Genomic DNA, 27,438 nt, shown 5'->3' with positions numbered 1-27,438 from the left:
TCTCTACTTCCTACGGAAGCTAAAGAAATTCAGCATGTCTGCACCGACTCTCACAAACTTCTACAGATGTGCGATAGAGAGCATCCTGTCCGGCTGCATCACAGCTTGGGTATGGCAACTGCTCAGTCCCAGATCGCAAGGAACTGCAGAGTGTGGTGAACTCAGCCCAACGCATCACACAAGCTTGCCACCCCCACATTGATTCTGTCTACACCTCCCGCTGCCTCAGGAAGGCAGACAGCATTATCAGAGACCCCTCCCACCCAGGCATTGCCTTCTTCCAGACCCTCCCATCAGGCAGAAGGTACAGAAGTCTGAAGACCCGCACATCCAGACAAGGGAACAGCTTCTTCCCCACAGCTACAAGACTCCTCAACGACTCCCCCTCGGACTGATGTTCCCTGTAAGAACACTATTCACGACGCCCTATGCTGCTCCTGCTCATGTATTTGCTTTGTTTGGCCCCTTGTTCCGCACTGTAACCAATCACTGTCTGCCGACGTGCCATTTGTCAATGGAGCCTGTTGATTATTCTCTTTGTCTACTATGTAGGCATTGTGCACGTTCCCGCGGCTGTAGAAAAATGTTTTTCACTCTACTTCGGTACATGTGACGAAAAATATCAATCATTCAATCAAAGGTTGGGACTGTTCCACTTGGAGGCTGAGAGATTTGATCGAGATGTTCAAAATCATAAGGGGGCTGGACCGAGTCGATGGGGGAAAAATGTTCTCTCTGGTCAAAGGATCCAGGATGAGAGGGCACAGATTGAAGTGATTTACAAACAATCAAATGGGATGTGAGGAAAAACCTTTTCACAGAGCGAGCGGTTTGAGTCCGGAATTCCCCGTCTGGAAGTGTGGCGGAGTCAGCTTCACTGGAGGGGGACTCAGGAGGGTTTTAGATGATTATTTGAATGGAAACACTGTGCAGGTGCTATTGGGCCAGGGTTTGGAGAACCCCAAAGTGTATCATGGAATTCACCTGACCCACAACTTTTAATAGATTGTGGTATGGGGAGCACACAGCCCACTCTACAGGTGTGGTACAGCAGAAATGGAAAAGTATTGTTTAAAGCAAAACAATGTTTATTCTATGAACTCAAGTTAACCTTTTTAAAACATGCAGTGAACATCTTAGCAACCATCAATTCAAATACACCCCCCAAAGAATACAACACTGAGTAATCCTTTAAGCTTTCCTTTTTTAACATGCATACCACTTAAAAACAAGACATTTATCAGAAGCACATCAGGTTTACATTCACTGCTGAAAACATTTATAATTCTGAATTCACCAAATGATCAAGAGATAGTCTTTTGATGGCAGAGAGATCAGCAGTACAGCTGCTCTGTCTGGCTTCAGCTCCAACACTGAAAACAAAGCTAAAACATACCTTGCAGCAAATAGCCTAAAACGAAAGTAAAAAGCTGACAGACAGCCCAGCTCCACCCACACTCTGACATCACTGATAAACACCCATTTCTTAAAGGTACTCTCACTACAGATATTTATATACACACCCATTTATAAACACCCATTTCTTAAAGGTACTCTCACATGACACAGGGTACGGGGAAACGGCTGGGGAGTGGAACTCAGTCATGATACTCGTTTGCAGAGCTTGGATGGTCCATAGAATCCGTACATTGCAGAAGGAGGGTATTCGGCCCATTGAGTCTGTACTGACCCTCTGAAAGTACACCCTACCGAGGCTCACTCCCCTGCCCTATCCCTGTAACCCTGCTTAACCTGCACATCTTTGGACAGTGGGGGGAAACCGGAGCACCCGGAGGAAACCCACGCGCACACGGGGAGAACGTGCTGACAATCAGTCACCCAAGCCGGGAATCGAACCTGGGCCTCCGGCGCTGTGAGGCAGCGGGTTAGGGGGGGAATAACAATAATTAAACTGCCCAAATTATCCCCGGCATTAACATTATCCGCTATAAGGCGCCCTGCTTGAGCGAGGCGAGTGGGGGTCCCAGTCCCACACACAGCACTGTATTGGAAGGGCGGACAGACTTCGGAGAGGGCGTGCAGGAGATGTGCCAGAATGGTCGCGGAGAACGCGTGCATGCGGAGAGAGGGGAGCAAGACGGGAGATGGTGCAAGAGGTGGCGAGGACATGTAATTGCGATGTTCACAACCAGTGAAGGCTTATGACAGACGAAAGAAGGAGAAACTGTTTGACCTAAATGTCGCCCTAAGTGGATGTGGGGGGGGGGGGGGGGGGGAGATGGATCACTCATTAACACGTGGACCACTTGTGGAGTAGTCAGTGTTGCCATCAAGGGATGTTTTCAAATTTATAAGCGCCGAAGTATCTGATTAGCCTGTTATCAACATAACATGTCTCCATGGAAGCGAATAGCGATGAGTCACCTGTGACGGAAGAGGTCCCCATTATTCCAGTTCCCGTTAATGTCGATCCCACGGAAGCATCCGCCAATGTACAGGCAACGGAAACCCCCCCTCAAAGACTGGATTTAGAATTGGCCCCCGCATGTACTTAATGTGTTCGTATTGAGGACTGAGTGAGTTGAAGATTGTACCAAGGACTTAAAGGGGGAGGAATGTGGTGATTGTCCGTTTTAGGGCAACACGGCAGAGTCAGGGACACCTGGCCTGGTTGGCCAGTCGGAACTCAGGGGTGGGGACTGTTCCCCGGGGATTAGTTCCCTGAGGCAGCAAGAGGCTTTCCCGAACTCGCTGTATACCTGCTGCTGCTCCTGTCGATCCTGGTAAATAAATCCTTTGTTGTTCTCTGTAGAAGTCTCTAAACGTGCTTCATTTCAACCTGACCGGGAAAGCAGAGGGGCACCAGTTGATCATAATTGCAAAAGAAATCAGAGGGGGAAATGAGGAAAGATGGAAAGTCGTAACTTTTAAAAGGAACGAGGTGGGGTGGGGATAGGATCACTATTTCAATGGGAAACATGAAGGGTTGTGGGTTGGATAGACTTACACAAGGAGCTGGCAGAGGGGCAATGGGCCGAATGTCGTCCTTCGGTGCAGCATCCTGTACAACGTTCCGATTAACACTTCCCTGGGCCCCTCCCCGCCCCCAGCTCGTGGTAATTCTTATTCTGATTGCAATTTGCAGATAGCAGCGAGAAATACTTCACCGACTCCTCTCAGGTCAGCATGGCGATACTGGCCCTGTGCCTGGAGAATGAAGAAATCCCCGCTGACATTGCTCACAGCTTTGTCAGCTTCATCGTTAATCTGGAAGCTCCGGAGTCCAAGAACATGTCGATAGGTGAGGGGTCAGAGTCCGGAGCTCCAGACAGAGCTCAGGCCGCGAGGTCGGATTTATTCTGTAAAGTGTTACTCTCCTCTCGTTCCACTGACTCCATGGGGGGGGGGGGGGGGGGGGGGGGCTCAGCACACATCGAAATTATTCATCCGGCTAAACCTCTGAATCACCACTCAAAGTCCAGCATTCCTCAATAAACAGCACCATGGGCTGGATTCTCCGATTTGGAGACTGCGTCCCCAAGCGGGCGTGGGCACGGTGTTTTACGCCAGAGCAAACGGCGTGAAACGGCCGCCCATTCCCCATTGTGATGGGGGCTAACAGGAAGGCAGGGTAGAGCATCCGGCTCCCGCTGCCGATACAGCCCGGAGAATTGCCGGGTCCGTGCACGCGCACGGCGGCGGCCAGCGGTGGCTGTGCCGAGCGACAATGTCGTCAGGCCGCGGGTACAGCGCGTGGCGTACTCTGCGAGTACGGCGATTTGGAGGGGGCCAAGCATGGCGGAAGTGGCACCGCCCCCGATATGGCCGGGCACACGGATTCTCCGGCCAATCGCCGAACGGGATTTTGTCGCCGGTGCCCGGAGAATTCAGCCCGGCCCGGTGCGTTTATCATTAAACCAGCCCGGCCAATCACAACAGCAAAACCTATCAACATGGAGTGTGATCGCCGAGTTATTAATCACTCCCTCACTCCCTCCCTCACTCCCTCCCTCACACTCCCTTCCTCTCACCCTCCCTCCCTCTCACCCTCACTCCCTCACACCCTCCCTCTCACCCTCCCTCCCTCACACCCTCCCTCTCACTCTCCCTCTCACCCTCCCTCACACCCTCCCTCCCTCACACCCTCCCTCCCTCACTCCCTCCCTCACACTCCCTTCCTCTCACACTCCCTCCCTCACACCCTCTCTCACACTCCCTCCCTACCTCACACCCTCCCTTCCTCCCTCCCTCACACCCTCCCTCCCTCACACCGCCCTCTCTCACTCCCTCCTCCCTCACACCCTCCCTCCCTCCCTCCCTCACACCCTCCCTCCCTCCCTCCCTCACACCCTCCCTCCCTCACACCCTCCTCGCCACCGCACTCCCATACACCCTCCTCCCTCACACCCTCCCTATCACCCTCCTCCCTTCACAACCCCTCCCTCTCACCCGCCCTCCCTCACACCCTCCCTCACCCCCTCCTCACACCCTCCCTCACACCCTCCCTCCCTCACACCCACCAATCCCTCTCACCCTTCCCTCCCTACACACCCTCCCTCCTCACACTCCCGCCCTCACACCCTCCTCCTCTACAACCCGCCCTCTTCACCCATCCCTCCCGCACACGCCATCCCTCTCACACCCGCCCTCTCACACCCGCCCTCTCACACTCGCTCCCTTGCCACCCTCCCTCACCGCACACCCTCCTCTCAACCCTCCTCCCTCACACCCTCCCTCCCTCACACCCTCCCTCTCACCCTCCCTCCCTCACACCCTCCCTCTCATCCTCACACTTCCTCCCTCTCACCCTGCCTCCCTCACACCCTCCCCTCTCACACTCCCTCCCTTTCACCCTCCCTCCCTCACACCCTCCCTCCCTCACACCCTCCCTCCCTCACACCCTCCCTCTCACCCTCCCTCTCCCTCCCTCCCTCTCACCCTCCCTCTCATCCTCTCACACTTCCTCCCTCACCCTCCCTCCCTCACACCCTCCCTCTCACCCTCCCTCTCATCCTCTCACACTTCCTCCCTCTCACCCTCCCTCCCTCACACTCTCACACTCTCTCCCTCTCACCCTCCCTCCCTCTCACCCTCCCTCACTCCCTCCCTCACACCCTCTCACACTTCCTCCCTCACCCTCCCTCACACCCTCCCTCCCTCACACTCCCTCACCCTCCCTCACACCCTCCCTCTCACACTCCCTCCCTCACACTCCCTCTCACCCTCCCTCACACCCTCCCTCTCACACCCTCCCTCATACCCTCCCTCCCTCTCACCCTCTCACACACTCCCTCCCTCTCACCCTCCCTCCCTCACACCCTCTCTCTCACACTCCCTCCCTCTCACTCTCCCTCTCTCACCCTCCCTCTCACCCTCCCTCTCATGCCTCACACTTCCTCCGGCTCTCACTCTCAGCCCTCCGCAGTGTGCCCTCTCACACTTCCTCCCTCTCTCCCTCCACCCTCCCTCCCTCACACCCTCTCTCTACACAGCCCTCCCTCTTCACACCGCCCTCTCTCTCACCTCTCTCCCTCAAACGTCCTCTCACTCGCCCTCCTCTCCTCTCAACACTCCCTCCCTCTCACCCTCTCACACTTCCTCTCACCTCCCTCCCTCACACCCTCTCTCTCACACCCTCCCTCTCACTCTCCCTCCCTCCCTCTCACCCTCCCTCCCTCTCCCTCTCACCCTCCCTCCCTCACACCCTCCCTCCCTCTTATTCGCACTTCCTCTCACACGTGCTCTCGTTTACACTCCCTTCTTTTCACATGCGCCCCATCTCACATGCACTCTCTCACATACATGCAGACTCACACACTAACTCTCACGCACGCAGGGCAGCACGGTGGCACAGTGGTTAGCGTTGCTGCCTACGGCGCTGAGGACCCGAGTTCGAATCCCGGCCCTGGGTCACTGTCCGTGTGGAGTTTGCACATTCTCCCCGTGTCTGCGTGGGTCTGACCCCCACAACCCAAAGATGTGCAGCATAGGTAGATTGAACGCTCTAAATTGCCCCTTAATTGGAAAAAATAATTGGGTACTCTAAATTTTTTTAAAAACTCTCACGCACGTATACACTCTCACGCAAATGCAGTCTCTCACGCACACACTCACATATGCATTCTCCCACATGCACGACCAGAACTGCACCCAGTACTCGAGCTGTGGCCTAGCCAGTGGTTTATACAGCTCCACCGTATCCTCCCTTATCTTCTATCCTTTGGTCTGTAACGGCAAGTATCCCTTCTTACCCATGGTACCGCTGGGATAAAGTTAATTATTTTGAGAGTACTACTGAAACTGTACTTACTTTTTTGTCTTGTGCAATATCATTTGTTATTCTTGTTTAATAAATATTTTATTCTTTGTGTTCGAAGTACACTGGCGTACTCTTGTGAATCTGTTCAGTAACTGACTCCAAATATCTGGTTAATATGATTGCTCGGTGTGATTAAATCAATGAGCTGGTTCCTTGACTCCTCCTCGGTTTATCTCCCCAGGAGCTAAGTGCAATTATATCCTAGCAATGAGCTGCTTGCTGCATTCACAAACCAACCCGGATATCGCGTACAGCAGAATGCAGGTGGCCATTGAACTCCTGTTGACCGACTTAACTCAGAACATCCAGCTGAATGGCAGCTTTGGGAATGCTTACGAAACGGGAATCGTCATACAGGTATTGCCGGTTGTGAGTCTGTGTTTTCCTGTGTGTGTGTGTCTGGGTGTGTCTGTGCGTGCTTTCCTGTATATATAATTTTGCCTGTGTATGCAGGTGCCTGTCTGCACGTCTGCTTGTGTGCATGTCTTTCTGTGCACACGCATCTTTCTGTGCACACGTGTCTTTCTGTGCGCACACGCGTCTTTCTGTGCGCACACGTGTCTTTCTGTGCGCGCACGCGTCTTTCTGTGCGCACACGCGTCTTTCTGTGCGCACACGCGTCTTTCTGTGCGCACACGCATCTTTCTGTGCGCACACGCGTCTTTCTGTGCGCACACGCGTCTTTCTGTGCGCACACGCGTCTTTCTGTGCACACGGGTCTTTCTGTGCGCACGTGTCTTTCTGTGTGCACGTGTCTTTCTGTGTGCACGTGTCTTTCTGTGTGCACGTGTCTTTCTGTGTGCACGTGTCTTTCTGTGCGCACACGTCTTCCTGTGCGCACGTCTTTCTGTGCGCACACACGTCTTTCTGTGCACACACGCGTCTTTCTGTGCGCACACGCGTCTCTCTGTGCGCACGTGTCTTTCTGTGCACACACGTGTCTTCCTGTGCGCACACGTGTCATTCTGTGCGCGCACGTGTCTTTCTGTGCGCACGCGTGTCTTTCTGTGCGCACGCGTCTTCCTGTGCACACGCGTCTTTCTGTGCGCACACGGGTCTTTCTGTGCGCACACGGGTATTTCTGTGCGCACGCGTCTTCCTGTGCACACGCGTCTTTCTGTGCGCACACGGGTCTTTCTGTGCGCACACGCGTCTTTCTGTGCGCACATGCGTCTTTCTGTGCGCACACGCGTCATTCTGTGCGCACACGCTTCTTTCTGTGCGCACACGCGTCTTTCTGTGCGCACACGCATCTTTCTGTGCGCACACGCGTCTTTCTGTGCACACGCGTCTTTCTGTGCGCACACGTGTCTTTCTGTGCGCACACGTGTCTTTCTGTGCACACGCGTCTTTCTGTGCACACACGTGTCTTTCTGTGCACACGCGTCTTTCTGTGCACACACACGTCTTTCTGTGTGCACGCGCATCTTTCTGTGCGCACACGTGTCTTCCTGTGCGCACGTGTCTTTCTGTGCACACACGTCTTTCTGTGCGCACACGCTTCTTTCTGTGCACACACGCGTCTTTCTGTGCGCACACGCGTCTTTCTGTGCACACACGCATCTTTCTGTGCGCACACGCGTCTTTCTGTGCACACGCGTCTTTCTGTGCGCACACGTGTCTTTCTGTGCGCACACGTGTCTTTCTGTGCGCACACGTGTCTTTCTGTGCACACGCGTCTTTCTGTGCACACACGTGTCTTTCTGTGCACACGCGTCTTTCTGTGCGCACACGTGTCTTTCTGTGCGCACACGTGTCTTTCTGTGCGCACACGTGTCTTTCTGTGCGCACACGTGTCTTTCTGTGCGCACACGTGTCTTTCTGTGCGCCCATGTTTCTGCGTGTTTGTGTGACTATTTGTTTTCCTGTGTGCATGTGCGGGTTTGTGTGAGCGCTTGTATGTGTGCATCTCCAGGTTTTAGTGCCTGTTTCAGTGTACCAGCATTTCTGTGCGCGCATTTCCGAGTGCACGTTTCCACGTGGAGGGCGAATCTCGGAATATTGTCCAGGCCGAGTGAGATGGGTTCGTGATTAACGAAGGGGGTGAGTCTATAGAATTCACTTTGCCAGGCAGCAGTTCAGTCTGCAGGTCATTGAAGTATTTGAAGTCCCTGGTGTCGAAATGGTGGTAAATCTTCACTGGGCTTTGGCGTATGTACAGGTCGGAGAGGCATAGAGTTCTAATGCACGGAAAGAGGCCCTTCGGCCGTTCATGTCTGCACCAGCCATCCAGTCCCGACCTATTCTAATCCCATTTCCCATCACTTGCTCCGTAGCTGTGTGCACGCTGCGGTGTTTCAAGTGCTCATCGAAATGCTTCTCAAATGTCGACCACCCTTTCAGGAAGGGAGTTCCAGATTTCCACCCATATGCAGGTGTCTGTGTGTTTGTATGTGTGCCTGTCCGTGTGCATGTCTTTTTCTGTATTTCTGTGTGCATGTCTGTTTCAGTGTGACTGTATATGTGTCTATGTTTGTCGAAGTGTTTTGATGTATTTAATGTATTGTTGCTTTTGAAGCACACGGCTTGTTCTCCAGGTGGGGTATGACAATTATGGACACGTGGGTTTTTAAACACAAAACAATGTTTATTCCATGAATTCAACTTCACCTTTTTAAATAAACATTGGATCACTTACCACCCCTTACTTCAAAGATAACCCCGAAAATAATACAACACTAAATAATCCCTCAAAATGTTCCTTCAAACCTCCAAAAGACTTAACACCTTTAAACAGAAACACATCAGGTTAAAGACATTACTATTATGAGTTTAAATCACCCAAATGATTCAGAGATAGTCTTTCCTGGCAGAGATCACAGCAGATCCAGCTCACTGCAAAACACAGACACACCCAAGCTCTTTTCCTCAAACCTGGCTTTCTCCTTTCAAACAGCTCTCAGCAAACCAGCCAGGCACTTTTCAGCTGCTCTCTCTCAAAATGAAACCAAAAGCAGAAGTGAGCTCAGCTCCCCCCACCCTCTGACATCACTTCAGTAATATGAGCTGCTCCATTTCTTAAAGGTACATTGCTTAAACATCCATTTCTTAAAGGTGTTCTCACATGACACTATCTACCTAACCTGCAAGTCTCTGGACTGTGGGAGGAACCCGGAAGACCCGGAGGAAACCCACACAGACACGGGGAGAACGTGCAGACTCCGCACAGAGACCATTGGCTGGTGACCACTGTGCCGCACCATTTGAAAAGATTATCCCCAGTTTGCATTTGAATGCCCAAAGGGAATATTCCCACATCGCAGAACACACCATCTTGAATTGTTCTCCCTTTCCTCCCAAAGGTTTTGAACGCCAAATTGGGCCCGAGGTTGGCGGTGGCGAAAAACATTTACAACTGCTCGCAATCGCTGCAATCTATGATCGAGACCATCGTGAACGAGACACCGCCAGACATCATGGCAGTAACGGCCGCCCTCCCGGCCATGGAGGGGCGCAGTTACCTGGACATTAAGCATCTGTGTGGATCAGGTAATGGCATCCTCAGGTATCAGAGGAGGCTCGCATTGGCGCTGCTCAGTCGACCCTACTCCAAAAGGTCAACCGTGGCGCCCTCCCCCGAGCTCTCTCCAGCTCCCACTGAGGGTGAATGGACTAGGAGGGGGCCGCGGAGTCGCAGGCATCACCCCCGACCAATTGTCTCTGTAACCTCCTCCAGCCCCTACAACCCTCCCTATCTCTGTAACCTCCTCCAGCCCCTACAACCCTCCCTATCTCTGTAACTTCCTCCAGCCCCTACAACCCTCCCTATCTCTGTAACCTCCTCCAGTCCCTACAACCCTCCCTCTCTCTGTAACCTCCCCCAGTCCCTACAACCCTCCCTATCTCTGTAACCTCCTCCAGTCCCTACAACCCTCCCTCTCTCTGTAACCTCCCCCAGCCCCTACAACCCTCCCTATCTCTGTAACCTCCTCCAGCCCCTACAATCCTCCCTATCTCTGCAACCATCTCCAGCCCCTACAACCCTCCCTATCTCTGTAACCTCCTCCAGCCCCTACAACCCTCCCTATCTCTGTAACCTCCTCCAGTCCCTACAACCCTCCCTCTCTCTGTAACCTCCCCCAGCCCCTACAACCCTCCCTATCTCTGTAACCTCCTCCAGCCCCTACAATCCTCCCTATCTCTGCAACCATCTCCAGCCCCTACAACCCTCCCTATCTCTGTAACCTCCTCCAGCCCCTACAACCCTCCCTATCTCTGTAACCTCCTCCAGCCCCTACAACCCTCCCCATCTCTGTGAGCCCCTCCAGCCCCGACAACCCTCCCTATCTCTGCAACCATCTCCAGCCCCTACAACCCTCCTTCTCTCTGTAACCTCCCCCAGCCCCTACAACCCTCCCTATCTATGTAACCTCCTCCAGTCCCTACAACCCTCCCTATCTCTGTAACCGCCTCCTGTCCCTACATCCCTCCCTGTAACCACTAGCCCCTACAGCCCTCCCTATCTCTGTAACCTCCTCCAGCCCCTACAACCCTCCCTATCTCTGTAACCTCCTCCAGCCCCTACAACCCTCCCTATCTCTGTAACCTCCTCCAGCCCCTACAACCCTCCCTATCTCTGTAACCTCCTCCAGTCCCTACAACCCTCCCTATCTCTGTAACCTCCTCCAGCCCCTACAACCCTCCCTATCTCTCTACCCTCCTCCAGTCCCTACACCCCTCCCTATCTCTGTAACGTCCTCCTGTTCCTACAACCCCCCCTCTCTGTAACCTCCTCCAGCCCCTACAACCCTCCCTATCTCTGTAAACTCCTCCAACCCCGACAACCCTCCCTATCGCTGTAACCTCCTCCAGCCCCGACAACCCTCCATAACTCTGTCACCTCTACCATTCGGCCCATCGAGTCTGCACCGGCCCTTGGAAAGAGCACCCTACCTAAGCCCACACCTCCATCCCATCCCCGTAACCCAGTAACCCCACCTAACTTTTTGGAGGGCAATTTATCACGGCCAATGCACCTAACCTGCACATCTTTGGACTGTGGGAGGAAACCGGAGCACCCGGAGGAAACCCACACACACACGGGGAGAAATTGCAGACTCCACACAGACAGTGACCCAGCGGGGAATCGAACCTGGGAGTCTGGCGCTGAGAAGCAACTGTGCTAACCACTGTGCTACCATGCTGCCCATAACGCGGGCCGAGACAGACACACCAACATCCTGTGAATGAATAAAAGGGCAACTTGTGGGCCAGAACGAGGGGCTCGTCGATGTAAGATGGTCATTAATAAGTATGGCAAGGTAGCACAATTCCAGCCTTGGGTTACTGTCTGTGTCTCGCTCTCTCCGTGGCTGCGTGGGTTTCCTCCGGGTGCTCCGGTTTCCTCCCACAGTCCAAAGACGTGCAGGTTAGTTGGATTGACCATGCTAAATTGCCCCTTGGTGTCCAAAAAGGTTTGATGGGGGTTACAGGAATAAGGTAGAGGATTGGGCCTTGGCTAAGGTGCGCTTTCAGAGGGTGTGTAGGATCAATGGGCCGAATGGCCACCTACTGCGCTAAAGGGATTCTACTATGAGGGAATGAGGAGAAATATTAATCAGCAATAGAACAGCGAGTGGCTGAGGTGGATATGGGGAGGTATTGAATGGGAATGTTGGATAAACCCACGAGGGGGAGCTGGAAATGTCACTGAGGGTGGGGGGAGATGGGAGAAGTCCCAGGTCGAGCAGTCCCAGGTGGAGCTGAAACACCGGCAGGGTGCAGATGGGCCGATTGGCCTGAGTGTCGGTGTTCGAATCCTCTGTTGCTCTCCCTCAGTGCGTATTGGGATTCTGTCGTCACCACAGTGGGTTCGATGGGATGGACAGTAACCGACTTGTCTCTCCGCAGACGATTCTCCGTGCCCCGACACCAGCAACCTCGGCCAGGAGCCTCCAGGCAGCAATGCAACAGAAGACAGCGTCGCTCGGAGATCCACCCCGACCATCACCCTCACATGATCGGCTGGCGCAACGGAAGGCGCGGGTTGGGAGAGGGAGGGTGTAGAGGGGGAGGGTGTAGAGGGGGAGGGTGTAGAGGGGGAGGGTGTAGAGGGGGAGGGTGTAGAGGGGGTTGAGAAGTGGGCAATGTAGGGCCATATCTGGGGGCTGCAGGCGGGCGGGCTGGCAGGATTTTGCCCATTCGGAGACCAACTGCTTGAGGGTGTGTTGGGTGGGGAGGGAGTGGGGAATGGCTGCCGAATATTCTGCTGGTTGGAACGCCTCCACCTTCCCACCCTTCCTCCCCCTCCCCCCAAAATTTCCCTCCCACCGAACCCAAAACAGTTGACAGTCGAGACTGTTGTCCAACAGGCTACCAACGTGACTTGGCACCGTTCAATGCCAATGTGCCTCCCACTGCCCCAGACACCAAGATGGCCGCCAGCATCCCTCCATGATGGTCTGGTACCCGCATTCCTTCCTCTCGTAGACTGCAGCCTTAGTGATGGGTTGCTATGGGGAGCTGCCACGTTGAAGACACCTCGGTTTCGATGGCTGCCCATGTACCGTCTGTGAACTCCAAACAATAAAATATATTGTACACTCTGTGACGTGCCTCCACATTCATTGTCTCACCGCGGAACGGGGAGGCCCCATTCAGCCCCGTCTCCAGCCTGTTACACAGGAACAGGAGGTCCCATTCAGCCCCTTCTCCAGCCTGTTACACAGGAACAGGAGGCCCCATTCAGCCCCTTCTCCAGCCTGTTACACAGGAACAGGAGGAGGCCCCATTCAGCCCCTTCTCCAGCCTGTTACACAGGAACAGGAGGCCCCATTCAGCCCCTTCTCCAGCCTGTTACACAGGGACAGGAGGCCCCATTCAGCCCCTTCTCCAGCCTGTTACACAGGAACAGGAGGAGGCCCCATTCAGCCCCTTCTCCAGCCTGTTACACAGCAACAGGAGGAGGCCCCTTCTCCAGCCTGTTACACAGGAACAGGAGGCCCCATTCAGCCCCTTCACCAGCCTGTTACACAGGAACAGGAGGAGGCCCCATTCAGCCCCGTCTCCAGCCTGTTACACAGGAACAGGAGGCCCCATTCAGCTTCTCCAGCCTGTTACACAGGAACAGGAGGGGGGCCCATTCAGCCCATTCTCCAGCCTGTTACACAGGAACAGGAGGCCCCATTCAGCCCCTCCAGCCTGTTACACAGGAACAGGAGGCCCCATTCAGCCCCTTCTCCAGCCTGTTACACTGGAACAGGAGACCCCATTCAGCCCCTTCTCCAGCCTATTACACAGGAACAAGAGGAGGCCCCATTCAGCCCCTTCTCCAGCCTGTTACACAGGAACAGGAGGGGGCCCCATTCAGCCCCTTCACAAGCCTGTTACACAGGAACAGGAGGCCGTTCAGCCCCTTCTCCAGCCTATTACACAGGAACAGGAGGAGGCCGCAATCCAGCCCCTTCTCCAGCCTGTTACACAGGAACAGGAGGCCCCATTCAGTCCCTTCTCCAGCCTGTTACACAGGAACAGGAGGCCCCATTCAGCCCCTTCTCCAGCCTGTTACACAGGAACAGGAGGGGGCCCCATTCAGCCCCTTCACCAGCCTGTTACACAGGAACAGGAGGCCCCATTCAGCCCCTTCTCCAGCCTGTTACACAGCAACAGGAGGCCCCATTCAGCCCCTTCTCCAGCCTGTTACACAGCAACAGGAGGAGGCCCCATTCAGCCCCTTCTCCAGCCTGTTACACAGCAACAGGAGGCCCCATTCATCCCCTTCTCCAGCCTGTTACACAGCAACAGGAGGAGGCCCCATTCAGCCGCTTCTCCAGCCTGTTACACAGGAACAGGAGGAGGCCCCATTCAGCCCCTTCTCCAGCCTGTTACACAGGAACAGGTGGCCCCATTCAGCCCCTTCTCCAGCCTGTTACACAGGAACAGGAGGCCCCATTCAGCCCCTTCTCCAGCCTGTTACACAGGAACAGGAGGCCCCATTCAGCCCCTTCTCCAGCCTATTACACAGGAACAAGAGGAGGCCCCATTCAGCCCCTTCTCCAGCCTGTTACACAGGAACAGGAGGGGGCCCCATTCAGCCCCTTCACAAGCCTGTTACACAGGAACAGGAGGCCGTTCAGCCCCTTCTCCAGCCTATTACACAGGAACAGGAGGAGGCCGCAATTCAGCCCCTTCTCCAGCCTGTTACACAGGAACAGGAGGCCCCATTCAGCCCCTTCTCCAGCCTGTTACACAGGAACAGGAGGCCCCATTCAGCCCCTTCTCCAGCCTGTTACACAGGAACAGGAGGGGGCCCCATTCAGCCCCTTCACCAGCCTGTTACACAGGAACAGGAGGCCCCATTCAGCCCCTTCTCCAGCCTGTTACACAGCAGCAGGAGGCCCCATTCAGCCCCTTCTCCAGCCTGTTACACAGCAACAGGAGGCCCCATTCATCCCCTTCTCCAGCCTGTTACACAGCAACAGGAGGAGGCCCCATTCAGCCGCTTCTCCAGCCTGTTACACAGGAACAGGAGGAGGCCCCATTCAGCCCCTTCTCCAGCCTGTTACACAGGAACAGGTGGCCCCATTCAGCCCCTTCTCCAGCCTGTTACACAGGAACAGGAGGCCCCATTCAGCCCCTTCTCCAGCCTGTTACACAGGAACAGGAGGCCCCATTCAGCCCCTTCTCCAGCCTGTTACACAGGAACAGGAGGAGGCCCCATTCAGCCCCGTCTCCAGCCTGTTACACAGGAACAGGAGGCCCCATTCAGCTTCTCCAGCCTGTTACACAGGAACAGGAGGGGGGCCCATTCAGCCCATTCTCCAGCCTGTTACACAGGAACAGGAGGCCCCATTCAGCCCCTCCAGCCTGTTACACAGGAACAGGAGGCCCCATTCAGCCCCTTCTCCAGCCTGTTACACTGGAACAGGAGACCCCATTCAGCCCCTTCTCCAGCCTATTACACAGGAACAAGAGGAGGCCCCATTCAGCCCCTTCTCCAGACTGTTACACAGGAACAGGAGGGGGCCCCATTCAGCCCCTTCACAAGCCTGTTACACAGGAACAGGAGGCTGTTCAGCCCCTTCTCCAGCCTATTACACAGGAACAGGAGGAGGACGCAATTCAGCCCCTTCTCCAGCCTGTTACACAGGAACAGGAGGCCCCATTCAGCCCCTTCTCCAGCCTGTTACACAGGAACAGGAGGCCCCATTCAGCCCCTTCTCCAGCCTGTTATACAGGAACAGGAGGGGGCCCCATTCAGCCCCTTCACCAGCCTGTTACACAGGAACAGGAGGCCGTTCAGCCCCTTCTCCAGCCTATTACACAGGAACAGGAGGAGGCCGCAATTCAGCCCCTTCTCCAGCCTGTTACACAGGAACAGGAGGCCCCATTCAGCCCCTTCTCCAGCCTGTTACACAGGAACAGGAGGCCCCATTCAGCCCCTTCTCCAGCCTGTTACACAGGAACAGGAGGCGGCCCCAATTCAGCCCCTTCTCCAGCCTGTTACACAGGAACAGGGGGCCCAATTCAGCCCCTTCTCCAGCCTGTTACACAGGAACAGGAGGAGGCCCCAATTCAGCCCCTTCTCCAGCCTGTTACAAAGGGAAAGGATGCCCCATTCAGCCCCTTCTCCAGCCTGTTACACAGCAACAGGAGGAGGCCCCATTCAGCCCCTTCTCCAGCCTGTTACACAGGAACAGGAGGAGGCCCCATTCAGCCCCTTCTCCAGCCTGTTACACAGGAACAGGTGGCCCCATTCAGCCCCTTCTCCAGCCTGTTACACAGGAACAAGAGGCCCCATTCAGCCCCTTCTCCAGTCTGTTACACAGGAACAGGAGACCCCATTCAGCCCCTTCTCCAGCCTGTTACACAGGAACAGGAGGAGGCCCCATTCAGCCCCTTCTCCAGCCTGTTACACAGCAACAGGAGGAGGCCCCTTCTCCAGCCTGTTACACAGGAACAGGAGGCCCCATTCAGCCCCTTCTCCAGCCTGTTACACAGGAACAGGAGGAGGCCCCATTCAGCCCCGTCTCCAGCCTGTTACACAGGAACAGGAGGCCCCATTCAGCTTCTCCAGCCTGTTACACAGGAACAGGAGGGGGGCCCATTCAGCCCATTCTCCAGCCTGTTACACAGGAACAGGAGGCCCCATTCAGCCCCTCCAGCCTGTTACACAGGAACAGGAGGCCCCATTCAGCCCCTTCTCCAGCCTGTTACACTGGAACAGGAGACCCCATTCAGCCCCTTCTCCAGCCTATTACACAGGAACAAGAGGAGGCCCCATTCAGCCCCTTCTTCAGCCTGTTACACAGGAACAGGAGGGGGCCCCATTCAGCCCCTTCACAAGCCTGTTACACAGGAACAGGAGGCCGTTCAGCCCCTTCTCCAGCCTATTACACAGGAACAGGAGGAGGCCGCAATTCAGCCCCTTCTCCAGCCTGTTACACAGGAACAGGAGGCCCCATTCAGCCCCTTCTCCAGCCTGTTACACAGGAACAGGAGGCCCCATTCAGCCCCTTCTCCAGCCTGTTACACAGGAACAGGAGGGGGCCCCATTCAGCCCCTTCACCAGCCTGTTACACAGGAACAGGAGGCCGTTCAGCCCCTTCTCCAGCCTATTACACAGGAACAGGAGGAGGCCGCAATTCAGCCCCTTCTCCAGCCTGTTACACAGGAACAGGAGGCCTCATTCAGCCCCTTCTCCAGCCTGTTACACAGGAACAGGAGGCGGCCCCAATTCAGCCCCTTCTCCAGCCTGTTACACAGGAACAGGGGGCCCCATTCAGCCCCTTCTCCAGCCTGTTACACAGGAACAGGAGGAGGCCCCAATTCAGCCCCTTCTCCAGCCTGTTACACAGGGACAGGAGGCCCCATTCAGCCCCTTCTCCAGCCTGTTACACAGGAACAGGAGGAGGCCCCAATTCAGCCCCTTCTCCAGCCTGTTACACAGGAACAGGAGGCCCCATTCAGCCCCTTCTCCAGCCTGTTACACAGGAACAGGAGGCCCCATTCAGCCCCTTCTCCAGCCTGTTACACAGGAACAGGAGGAGGCCCCAATTCAGCCCCTTCTCCAGCCTGTTACACAGGAACAGGAGGAGGCCCCATTCAGCCCCTTCTCCAGCCTGTTACACAGGAACAGGAGGAGGCCCCATTCAGCCCCTTCTCCAGCCTGTTACACAGGAACAGGAGGCCCCATTCAGCCCCTTCTCCAGCCTGTTACACAGGAACAGGAGGCCCCATTCAGCCCCTTCTCCAGCCTGTTACACAGGAACAGGAGGAGGCCCCATTCAGCCCCTTCTCCAGCCTGTTACACAGGAACAGGAGAAGGCCCTATTCAGCCCCCTCTCCAGCCTGTTACACAGGAACAGGTGGAGGCCCCATTCAGCCCCTTCTCCAGCCTGCTCAGTCGGAGATCATGGCTGATCGGAGTCTTAACTCTACTTGCCCAACTTGGCTGCGTGTCCCTTTGAACCAGACCCCAGAGACCCGAAATGAAAGCAGGTAACGGCGGAAATACTCAGCAGATCAGGTCAGCATCTGTGGAGAGAGAAGCAGAGGGCGAACGTTTCAGGACAATGGCCATCTCTCCGTTCCTCTCTCCACAGATACCGGCCTGGCCTGCTGAGTGTTGCTCACATTCTCCCTGTGCACCCTCAACCTGCAGCAACCTTTCGCCCGCTTAAAAACAGCTAATTGAACTCCAGTCCTGGAACTGCTTTCACTGCACGAGTGATCCGCAGTTTTGGTGCAGAGATGTTTTTCCTAAACGCGAATGTTGGATTGGATTGGACTGGTTTATTGTCACGTGTACCGAGGTACAGTGAAAAGTATTTTTCTGCAAGCAGCTCAGCAGATCATTCAGTACATGGAGAGAAAAGGGAATAAAAGAAAATACATAATAGGGCAACACAGGATATACAATGTAACTACATAAACACCGGCATCGGATGAAGCATACACCAAGAAAGCACAACAGCGCCGATACTTCCTCAGGAAACTAAGGAAATTCGGCATGTCCACATTAACCCTTACCAACTTTTACAGATGCACCATAGAAAGCATCCTATCGGGCTGCATCACAGCCTGGTATGGCAACTGCTCGGCCCAGGACCGCAAGGAACTTCAGAGAGTCGTGAATACAGCCCAGTCCATCACACAAACCTGCCTCCCATCCATTGACTCCATCTACACCTCCCGCTGCCGGGGGAAAGCGGGCAGCATAATCAAGGACCCCTCCCACCCGGCTTACTCACTTTTCCAACTTCTTCCATCGGGCAGGAGATACAGAAGTCTGAGAACACGGACGAACAGACTCAAAAGCAGCTTCTTCCCCACTGTCACCAGACTCCTAAATGACCCTCTTATTGACTGACCTCATTAACACTACACCCTGTATGCTTCATCCGATGCCGGTGTTTATGTAGTTACATTGTACATCTTGGGTTGCCCTATTATGTATTTTCTTTTATTCCCTTTTCTTCCCATGTACTGAATGATCTGCTGGCAGAAAAATACTTTTCACTGTCCCGCGGTACACGTGACAATAAACAAATCCAATCCAATCCAATCCTGAGGGGATTTTAGAGTCAACCACATCGCTGTGGGTCTGGAGTCACATGTAGGCCAGAGCAGGCGAGGACGGAGGATTCCCTGCCCTGAAGGACATTCGTGAACCAGATGGGTTTTGAATGACAATCGGCAACACTTTCCTGCTCATCCTTGGACTGTTAATTCCAGATTGTATTTTTATTGGATTCAAATTCCGCCAGCTGCCCCTGGCGGATTTGAACCCCTCTAAATTCTCAGAGCATTACCTTGGGATTACCAGTCCAATGACAATAGCACGGTGGCACAGTGTTTAGCACTGCTGCCTCACAGTGCCAGGGACCCGGGTTCAATTCTGGCCTGCCTGCGCGGATCCTGCACGTTCTCCCTGGGGTCCCTCCGGGTGCTCCGGTTTCCTCCCACAAGTCCAAAGATGTGCAGGTTAGGTTCCGGGGAGAGGGCGGAGTGGATCAGTGCAGGCTCGATGGGCCGAATGGTCTCCTTCTGCACTGTCAGGATTCTGTGACCCACCACTGCCACTGATAATGGATTGTAAACAGTCGCGGACCCTGTGGTACATCACCTGTTCCACCTTGCCAATGAGAAAGTGACCCATTTATACCTGCTCGCCCTATCCAGGCGAATATGTGAGCCCAAAGACCACGGGTTCTTAGAGGTCTCTAATATAGAAGGAGGCCCTTCAGCCCTTCGAGTCTGCAGCGACCCCCTGAAAGAGCACTTTACGTCGGACCTCTCCCCTGTCCTATCCCAGGAACCCCACATAAACCTGCATATCTTTGGACACTGAGGGGCAATTGATCACGGCCGTGGGTCCGGATACACATGTAGGCCAGGTAAGGACGGCAGATTTCCTTCAAAGTCAACCAGATGGGTTTCGACAAGAATTGACAATGGTTTCATGGTTCAATCTTTATTGAATTCAAATTTCACCCGGCAGCGGCAGGATTTGAACCTGCGAGCCCAGAGGATTACCTTGGGATTCCGTTGACTAGTCCTAACGAGGGTACCGCTACGCCCCCCCCCTCCTATCCCATTTCATCAGGAGAAACCGAAATAGGGGAGATTGTTCGCCCCGGGAGTAGAGGGGGTCGTCGGGAAATTAAACGGGAGGTATTGAAAAGGAATGCTACAGGGAATACAAGGAGGGACTGTCTCCTTCGGAGCCAAATGTGAAGATGTTTCCACACTCGTGTGCCCACACACCGGAGGAGAAGTCAATAGAATACCAACGTGCAAAATGCAAAGAGGGCAGGTTGGCAGGTTTACGGGGGGGGGGAGTGGGCAGCGTTGGAGAACTGAAGGGGACACCTTTTCCAAAGGGCTGGCAGGGGAAGGATGGAACGAATGGTCTGTGCCCCGAAAGACCCCATCAAAACATCCTGCGACCCTCAAATCTCCGTTACTGTCAACGCTTTCCGCTCACGATTCCTGTGCCTCGGATACGGGATGCAGTATTCATCAGAACTAAGTCACGCAACTACATCCAGTCTGGCATTCTGCAGGGATCGCAGGAGTATCTTGGTCATGTCAGAGAACCGATTGTCCCGCAGTCTGAAACAGGTGAAAAAAACACGGTATGAGCGAGAATACACGTGGGGGATGGAAACCACAATTAGCAATCCCACCTCAAAAATAACAGCCCGAGGGAGTGCTGCACTGTCAGAGGGTCAGTACTGTGGGAGTGCTGCTCTGTCAGAGGGTCAGTACTGAGGGAGTGCTGCACTGTCAGAGGGTCAGTACTGAGGGAGCGCTGCACTGTCAGAGGGTCAGTACTGAGGGAGTGCTGCCCTGTCAGAGGGTCAGTACTGAGGGAGTGCCGCACTGTCAGAGGGTCAGTACTGAGGGAGCGCTGCACTGTCAGAGGGTCAGTACTGAGGGAGTGCTGCACTGTCAGAGGGTCAGTACTGAGGGAGTGCTGCACTGTCAGAGGGTCAGTACTTGGGAATGCTGCACTCTCAGAGGGTCAGTACTGAGGGAGTGCTGCACTGTCAGAGGGTCAGTACTGAGGGAGTGCCGCACTGTCAGAGGGTCAGTACTGAGGGAGTGCCGCACTGTCAGAGGGTCAGTACTGAGGGAGCGCTGCACTGTCAGAGGGTCAGTACTGAGGGAGTGTTGCACTGTCAGAGGGTCAGTACTGAGGGAGTGCTGCACTGTCAGAAGGTCAGTACTGAGGGAGTGCCGCACTGTCAGAGGGTCAGTACTGAGGGAGCGCTGCACTGTCAGAGGGTCAGTACTGAGGGAGTGTTGCACTGTCAGAGGGTCAGTACTGAGGGAGTGCTGCACTGTCAGAGGGTCAGTACTGAGGGAGTGCCGCACTGTCAGAAGGTCAGTACTGAGGGAGTGCTGCATTGTCAGAGGGTCAGTACTGAGGGAGTGCCGCACTGAGTGTCAGTACTGAGGGAATGCTGCAGTGTCAGAGGGTCAGTACTGAGGGAGAGCCGCACTGTCAGTGGGTCAGTACTGAGGGAGTGCTGCACTGTCAGAGGGTCAGTACTGAGGGAATGCTGCAGTGTCAGAGGGTCAGTACTGAGGGAGTGCTGCACTGTCAGAGGGTCAGTACTGAGGGAGAGCCGCACTGTCAGTGGGTCAGTACTGAGGGAGTGCTGCACTGTCAGAGGGTCAGTACTGAGGGAGCGCTGTACTGTCAGAGGGTCAGTACTGAGGGAGTGCTGCACTGTCAGAGGGTCAGTACTGAGGGAGTGCTGCACTGTCAGAGGGTCAGTACTGAGGGAGTGCCGCACTGTCAGGGGGTCAGTACTGAGGGAGTGCTGCACTGTCAGAGGGTCAGTACTGAGGGAGCGCTGTACTGTCAGAGGGTCAGTACTGAGGGAGTGCTGTCAGGCCTGGTAGAATTTTATAAGTCTCTTGGAAATCCCGTCCTCAATCTTCTGAACTCCAGCGAGAACAATCCCAACCTAGTCCATCTCTCCTCATGTGACAGTCCCAGTAAGGGGGTCAAGGGATATGGTGGTGGGGGGAGGCGTGATAAGGGTATTGAACCTGATGATCAGCCACGATTATCACGAATGGCGGATCAGGCTCGAAGGGCTGAATGGCCTCCTCCTGTTTCTATTATCCACGAAAAATATAGCTGCCAAGCTCCGGAAAGACTGACGGATTAATTGCACGTGTTTATGTTTGTTGTTCTCCTTAAGGAAGATTAAAATTTGACGGAGCAGTATTATAGAGTGTTTCAAATAAACCTCTTGTGAGTTGATGAGGTGGTACGGATGCAATAAAACAAAAGTGCGCGTGCACGGGTGGCGCACGGGCTCGCGCACGGTTCCATCTTTAGCCAGGAGGAGCTTGTGTATTGCTCTGCGTTGGTGTCTGAAGCCAACACTCGACGCTTCTCTGAAGCAAAGAAGATTTAACCTTTACCGCGAGTTTGACTGCCCGATACTGCAGCCACGTGAAAGACTGCCACTCACCCGATCATCCCCAGGCTCTCGCAGTTCCGGATGAGGTTGAAGAACGCTCCGTAGGAATTGTCCGTGAAGCCGTTCAGCCGAAGGGACAAGATGGTCAGCGTGCGGTTCACAGCCAGCGCGCCGGACAGATCCTCGCTACAGGAATCTGTCAGGCCGTTATCGTCCAGCCTGGCGACGAGGAGTGAGAGATAAAAGTGATGCAATGCACGCTTATAGAATTGCACAGCTCAACGCCCCATTCGGCCCATCGCACCTTTGAAAGATTCTACCCAACTATCCAATTCATTCTACTTCCCTTTTCTGAGCGCACAATGCTCCCCCCCACCCCCCCCCCACCGACCAGAGCAGGTCAAAGGCTAAAGGAATCCTGCGGCGAATAACTCACCTCCTGACCCCCCAAAGCCTGTCCACCATCTACAAGGCACAGGTCAGGAGTGTGATGGAATACTCTCCACTTGCCTGGATGAGCGCAGCTCCAACAACGCTCAAGACGCTCGGTGGCACAGTGCTTAGCACTGCTGCCTCACAGCGTCAGGGTCCCAGGTTCGTTTCCCGGCTTGGGTCACTGTCTGTGCGGAGTCTGCACGTGCTCCCCCGTGTCTGCGTGGGTTTCCTCCCAGTCCAAAGGTGTGCAGGTTAATTTGATTGTCCACGATAAATTGCCCCTTGGTGTCCAAAGAGGTGGCAGGTTAGGTTGCGTTAAGAGGTTACAGGGACTGGGCGGGGGGGGGGGGTGTAGACTCAATGGGATGAATGGCCTCCTTCTGCACTCTCAGGATACTATGGGCCACCCAAGACAAAGCAGCCGCTTGATCAGCACCCCATAAACCCCCTTAAACATTCACGCTCTCCCCCACTGACGCACAGTGACAGCCGTGTGTCCCATCTACGTGATACACTGCTGGAACTCACCAAAGCTCCTTAAGCAGCACCTTCCAACCCCACGGCCTCTACCATCTAGAAGGACAAGAGCAGCAGATACCTGGGACCCCACCACCTGGAGGTTCCCCTCCAAGCCCCTCACCACCCTGACTGGGAAATATATCGGCCGTTCCTTCACTGTCGCTGGGGGCAACATCCTGGAACTCCCTCCCTAACAGCACAGTGGGTGTACCTACACCTCAGGGACTGCAGCGGTTCAAGGCAGCAGCTCACCCCCACCTTCTGAATGGCAACCAGGGATGGGTAATAAATGCTGGCCTAACCAGCCACGCCCACATCCTAAAACCGAATCAAAAAAGATCATTGAGATAGCAAGCCCTTCCAAGATGGAGGAAGAGAAACCGGGTTGGGCAGTCAAAGGTCACAGGAGTGTAAACCCACTCACAGGAGCTTAAACCCAGAGTGCTCCGGCTCAGAGGCAAGGTGGTAGCGCTCGTCCATCAGTAACCCCGTGTGAAGTGGGAGTTCCCGTTACTGCCGGCATTGACGGGAGACCAGGGAGGTGGTCGTGTTGAGAGAATTCTTCTCCATTCCTTCACGAGGTGCGGGTGCCGCCGTGTGGGCCCCAGCATTTGTTGCCCATCCCTAACTGCCCTTGAACGGAGTGGGGCATTGAGGAGTCAACCACATCGCTGTGTTGGGGTCCGGATTCCGGCCAGATCAGGGGGTAAGGAGGACAGATTTCCCTCCCACAGGGGCATTAATGAACCAGATGAGTTTTTTGTTTTTTTTTGAACGAAAACCCGATGACGATCGTCATGGTGACCGACAGCGAGACGAGCTCTTGTCTTCCCGATTTATTGATGCCTTGGTGGGAGTTGAACCTGCCCCCTCCACCCCCACCCCCACCCAGGACATTAGTGGGGCTTGTCGATTCTTAGTCCAGTGACGTCAGTCACCACCGTGTCGCCGTGAATGCATGTCCTTGTGCACACGAGCGGCAGAAAGTTAACCCTGCAGCACGGAGAACAATCGGATCCGTCAAGGATTCAGTAACTCTGGTTCCAAAGGGGGCCAGAGTGAAGTGTTGCTACAGGTATACAGGGCCAGGGCGAGGTCGCACTTGGGAGTCAAGTGTGTGTTTTTTGGTCACTTTACCTTCAGTAGGATATACATTTACCTTGGACAGAGTGAAACCTGTTGTCACGTTGGCAGGAAGAATAAAGAAGCTGAGGATCTGAATGGTGAGAGGTTGCAGAGCTCGGAGGTACAGAGGGATCTGGGTGTCCTAGTGCATGAATCACAAACGGTGAGTATGTAGGAACAGCAAGGAATTAGGGAAGCTCATCCAATGGCTCTAGTTTACTGTGAGAGGAATGGATTGTAAAAGTCGGGAGTTTATGCTGAAGTTGTCCAGCACATTAGTGAGACCACGCCTGGAGCATTGTGAACAGTATCTTGTTTAAGGAAAGATGTAAATGTGCCAGATCCAGTTTGGAGAAGGTTTCCCACACTAACACCAGGAATGGGCGGGTTGTCTGACGAGGAAAGGTCGGAGAGGTCAGGTTTGTATCCGCTAGAGTTCAGAGGCAACTCGATCGAAACCTTTAATACCCTGAGGGGATTATTGACGGGAGGGAGGTGGAGAGGACGTTCCCTCGTGTGGGAGAATCTAGAATGAGGCGGGGGAGGGGGGGGGGGGGGGGTCGCTGTTTAAAAATAAGGGGGTGGCCCATTTCAGATGGAGGTGAGGAGAATTCTTTTCCCTCAGAGGGTGCCGAGTTTCTGGAACTCTCTTCCTCAAAAGTGTCATGTGAGAGTACCTTTAAGAAATGGATGTTTCTGGGATGGAGAATTTGAAAGATTCGTAACCCTGTTGAGTGAGGGACTGGTTCAGCTCACTCAGCTAAATCGCTGGCTTTTAAAGCAGACCAAGGCAGGCCAGCAGCACGGTTCGATTCCCGTACCAGCCCCCCCGGACAGGCGCCGGAATGTGGCGACTAGGGGCTTTTCACAGTAACTTCATTGATGCCTACTCGTGACAATAAGCGATTTTCATTCCGTTTCAATGTTATCACGCAGGTACAGCCAGCGGTGAGGAAGGCAATTGGCACGTTGGTTTTTAGTGCAGGGGGGGGGAGGAGAGGAGTTAAGGCGCCTTGCTGCACGTTGGACAGGGTTTTGGTGAGGCCGCATCTGGGATACCGCGAGCAGTTTGGGTCTCCATATCCCAGGAGGGATGTACTCGTATCGGAGACGGGTAGAGGGAAGACTCACGAGATCGGTCCCTGGGATGAGGGTGGGCGGGGTGGGGGGGCGGTGTCCTGCCACGAGGGGTTGAGTAAATCAGGTCAATACTCGCAGGAGGTTAGAAGAATTGAGAGGCGATCTGACTGAAAGATACAGAATTCCGAAACGGACTGAGAGGCTGGACGAGGAGAGGTTGTTTCTTGCTGCAAGGAGCGGCGGGGTACGGTGTCAGGTTAAGGGGTCAGCCATTTTGGACAGAAATGAGGAGAACTTACTTCACTCAAGGAGGTTGTCAATCTTTGGAATTAATTACCACCCCCTCCCCCAAGTCGCCCCAGTGTTAAATGTATTTAAGGTTGGGAAAGGCGGATGTTTTGTCCCTCAGGGAATCGAGGGACATGGAGATTGGACAGAAAAATCGGGATTATAGACCACGATGATAACGAACAAAGGAAAGTACAGCACAGGAACAGGCCCTTCGGCCCTCCAAGCACGCGCCGACCAAGCTGCCCGTCTAAACTAAAATCTTCTCCACTCCCGGGGTCCGTACCCCTCTATTCCCATCCTATTCATGTATTTGTCAAGATGCCCCTTAAATGTCACTATCGTCCCTGCTTCCACCACCTCCTCCGGCAGCGAGTTCCAGGCACCCACTACCCTCGGTGTAAAAAACTTGCCTCGTACATCTCCTCTAAACCTTGCCCCTCGCACATTAAACCTATGCCCCCTAGTAATTGACCCCTCTACCCTGGGGAAAAAGTCTCTGACTATCCACTCTGTCATAATTTTGTAGACCGCTATCAGGTCGCCCCTCAACCTCCGTCGTTCCAGTGAGAACAAACCGAGTTTATTCAACCTCTCAAGGTTGAATAGGAGAATGAATGGCAGGGCAGACTGGACTGGTCGAGTGGTCCACTCCAGCCCGTTCCTGATGATGCTGTGGGTGCAAAGCTTTGCCAATTTCACACAGCATTGATAATACTACAGACAAAACACAGCGTTAAGACATCGCCAACACCGTGTGGTCCTTACCGCAGATGGCGTATTGTGCAGTCCGTGTTTCTCAGGGCCTCAGACAGGAGCTTCATCCCCGAATCGCCCAGTTTGTTATTACTCAGGTTCAGCTCCCTCAGTGACCGGGTCGTACGCAGAACGTCAGCAAGGGCCTGGGCACAGCAATGTGTGAGGCCAACGTCATACAGCCTGGAAAAACAGCAAGCCAGAATGTCAAGATGGGTGTGCCAGCCTGCGCACACGTGCGCGTGTGTGTCTGCCTACGGGCACGTGTCTGTGTGTGCCTGCGCGCGCTCGTGTGTGTCCCTGCCTGCGCATGCCTGCCCCTACCCGTTCGCATGTGTCTGCCTGCGCGCGCTCGTGTGTGTGTCTGCCTGCGCATGCCTGCCCCTACCCGTTCGCATGTGTCTGCCTGCGCGCGCTCGTGTGTGTGTCTGCCTGCGCATGCCTGCCCCTACCCGTTCGCATGTGTCTGCCTGCGCGCGCTCGTGTGTGTGTCTGCCTGCGCATGCCTGCCCCTACCCGTTCGCATGTGCCTGCCTGCGCGCGCTCGTGTGTGTCCCTGCCTGCGCATGTCTGCCCCTACCCGTTCGCATGTGCCTGCCTGCGCGCGCTCGTGTGTGTGTCTGCCTACGGGCATGTGTCTGTGTGTGCCTGCGCGCGCTCGTGTGTGTGTCTGCCTGCGCAGGCACGCACCTACCCGTTTGCATGTACCTGCCTGCGCGCGCTCGTGTGTGTCCCTGCCTGCTCGCATGCCTGCCCCTACCTGTTTGCATGTGCCTGCCTGCGCGCTCGTGTGTGTCCCTGCCTGCGCAGGCACGCCCCTACCCGTTCGCATGTGCCTGCCTGTGGCGGGGGAACCACCAAGTGCGTCTGGGGTAGTGGGAGCTGGATGAGATGCCAGGCACGATCTTGAGTGTCTGGGTTCAGGGGGAGGGGTCCGGGGGGGGGAGAACTGAGACAGTGTGTGTAATCAGAGGAATCTTGGCCTTCATGTCCAAAGAACTCCGAAGGCAGCAGGACAGATAGATGACATGGTTAAGGAGGCACGTGCAACAGTTGCCTTTATTATCCGGG

General features: G+C 54.7%; 2 protein-coding genes across 3 annotated transcripts in view; one reads left to right on the top strand and one right to left on the bottom strand.

Annotated features, from left to right (window-relative positions):
• The first annotated feature begins 3,112 nt into the window (after positions 1-3,112).
• LOC119966874 (cobalamin binding intrinsic factor-like) lies at positions 3,113-12,270 on the top strand. The gene is made up of 4 exons (XM_038798836.1): positions 3,113-3,262; positions 6,462-6,637; positions 9,583-9,769; positions 12,131-12,270. The coding sequence occupies exons 1-4, from the start codon at positions 3,148-3,150 to the stop codon at positions 12,238-12,240; spliced, it is 588 nt and encodes a 195-aa protein (XP_038654764.1). The 5' UTR covers positions 3,113-3,147; the 3' UTR covers positions 12,241-12,270.
• Positions 12,271-19,643: 7,373 nt separating this feature from the next.
• Positions 19,644-27,438, bottom strand: part of LOC119967877 (NACHT, LRR and PYD domains-containing protein 3-like) — a 35,236-nt gene continuing 27,441 nt past the window's right edge. For both annotated transcript variants that reach the window (XM_038800960.1, XM_038800959.1), the window contains exons 6-8: positions 26,380-26,550; positions 22,216-22,383; positions 19,644-20,335 (exon numbers count right to left, since the gene is read on the bottom strand). In XM_038800960.1, the coding sequence (XP_038656888.1) occupies positions 20,254-20,335; positions 22,216-22,383; positions 26,380-26,550 (421 nt within the window). In that variant the 3' untranslated portion in view covers positions 19,644-20,253. The remainder of the gene's footprint in view (positions 20,336-22,215; positions 22,384-26,379; positions 26,551-27,438) is intronic.

Source organism: Scyliorhinus canicula, chromosome 6 (assembly GCF_902713615.1).
Source record: "Scyliorhinus canicula chromosome 6, sScyCan1.1, whole genome shotgun sequence".
Classification (NCBI taxonomy): domain Eukaryota; kingdom Metazoa; phylum Chordata; class Chondrichthyes; order Carcharhiniformes; family Scyliorhinidae; genus Scyliorhinus; species Scyliorhinus canicula.
The sequence above is the reverse complement of the archived record's forward strand: the minus strand, read 5'-3'. Positions and strand labels throughout refer to the sequence as shown.

Bases quoted from the DNA above. Each gene is read 5' to 3' on its own strand.
- LOC119966874 (XM_038798836.1), top strand. From the start codon at position 3,148: ATGGCGATACTGGCCCTGTGCCTGGAGAATGAAGAAATCCCCGCTGAC. The intron at 3,263-6,461 runs GTGAGGGGTCAG...TTATCTCCCCAG, and splicing joins GTCCAAGAACATGTCGATAG to GAGCTAAGTGCAATTATATC. The intron at 6,638-9,582 runs GTATTGCCGGTT...TTCCTCCCAAAG, and splicing joins AAACGGGAATCGTCATACAG to GTTTTGAACGCCAAATTGGG.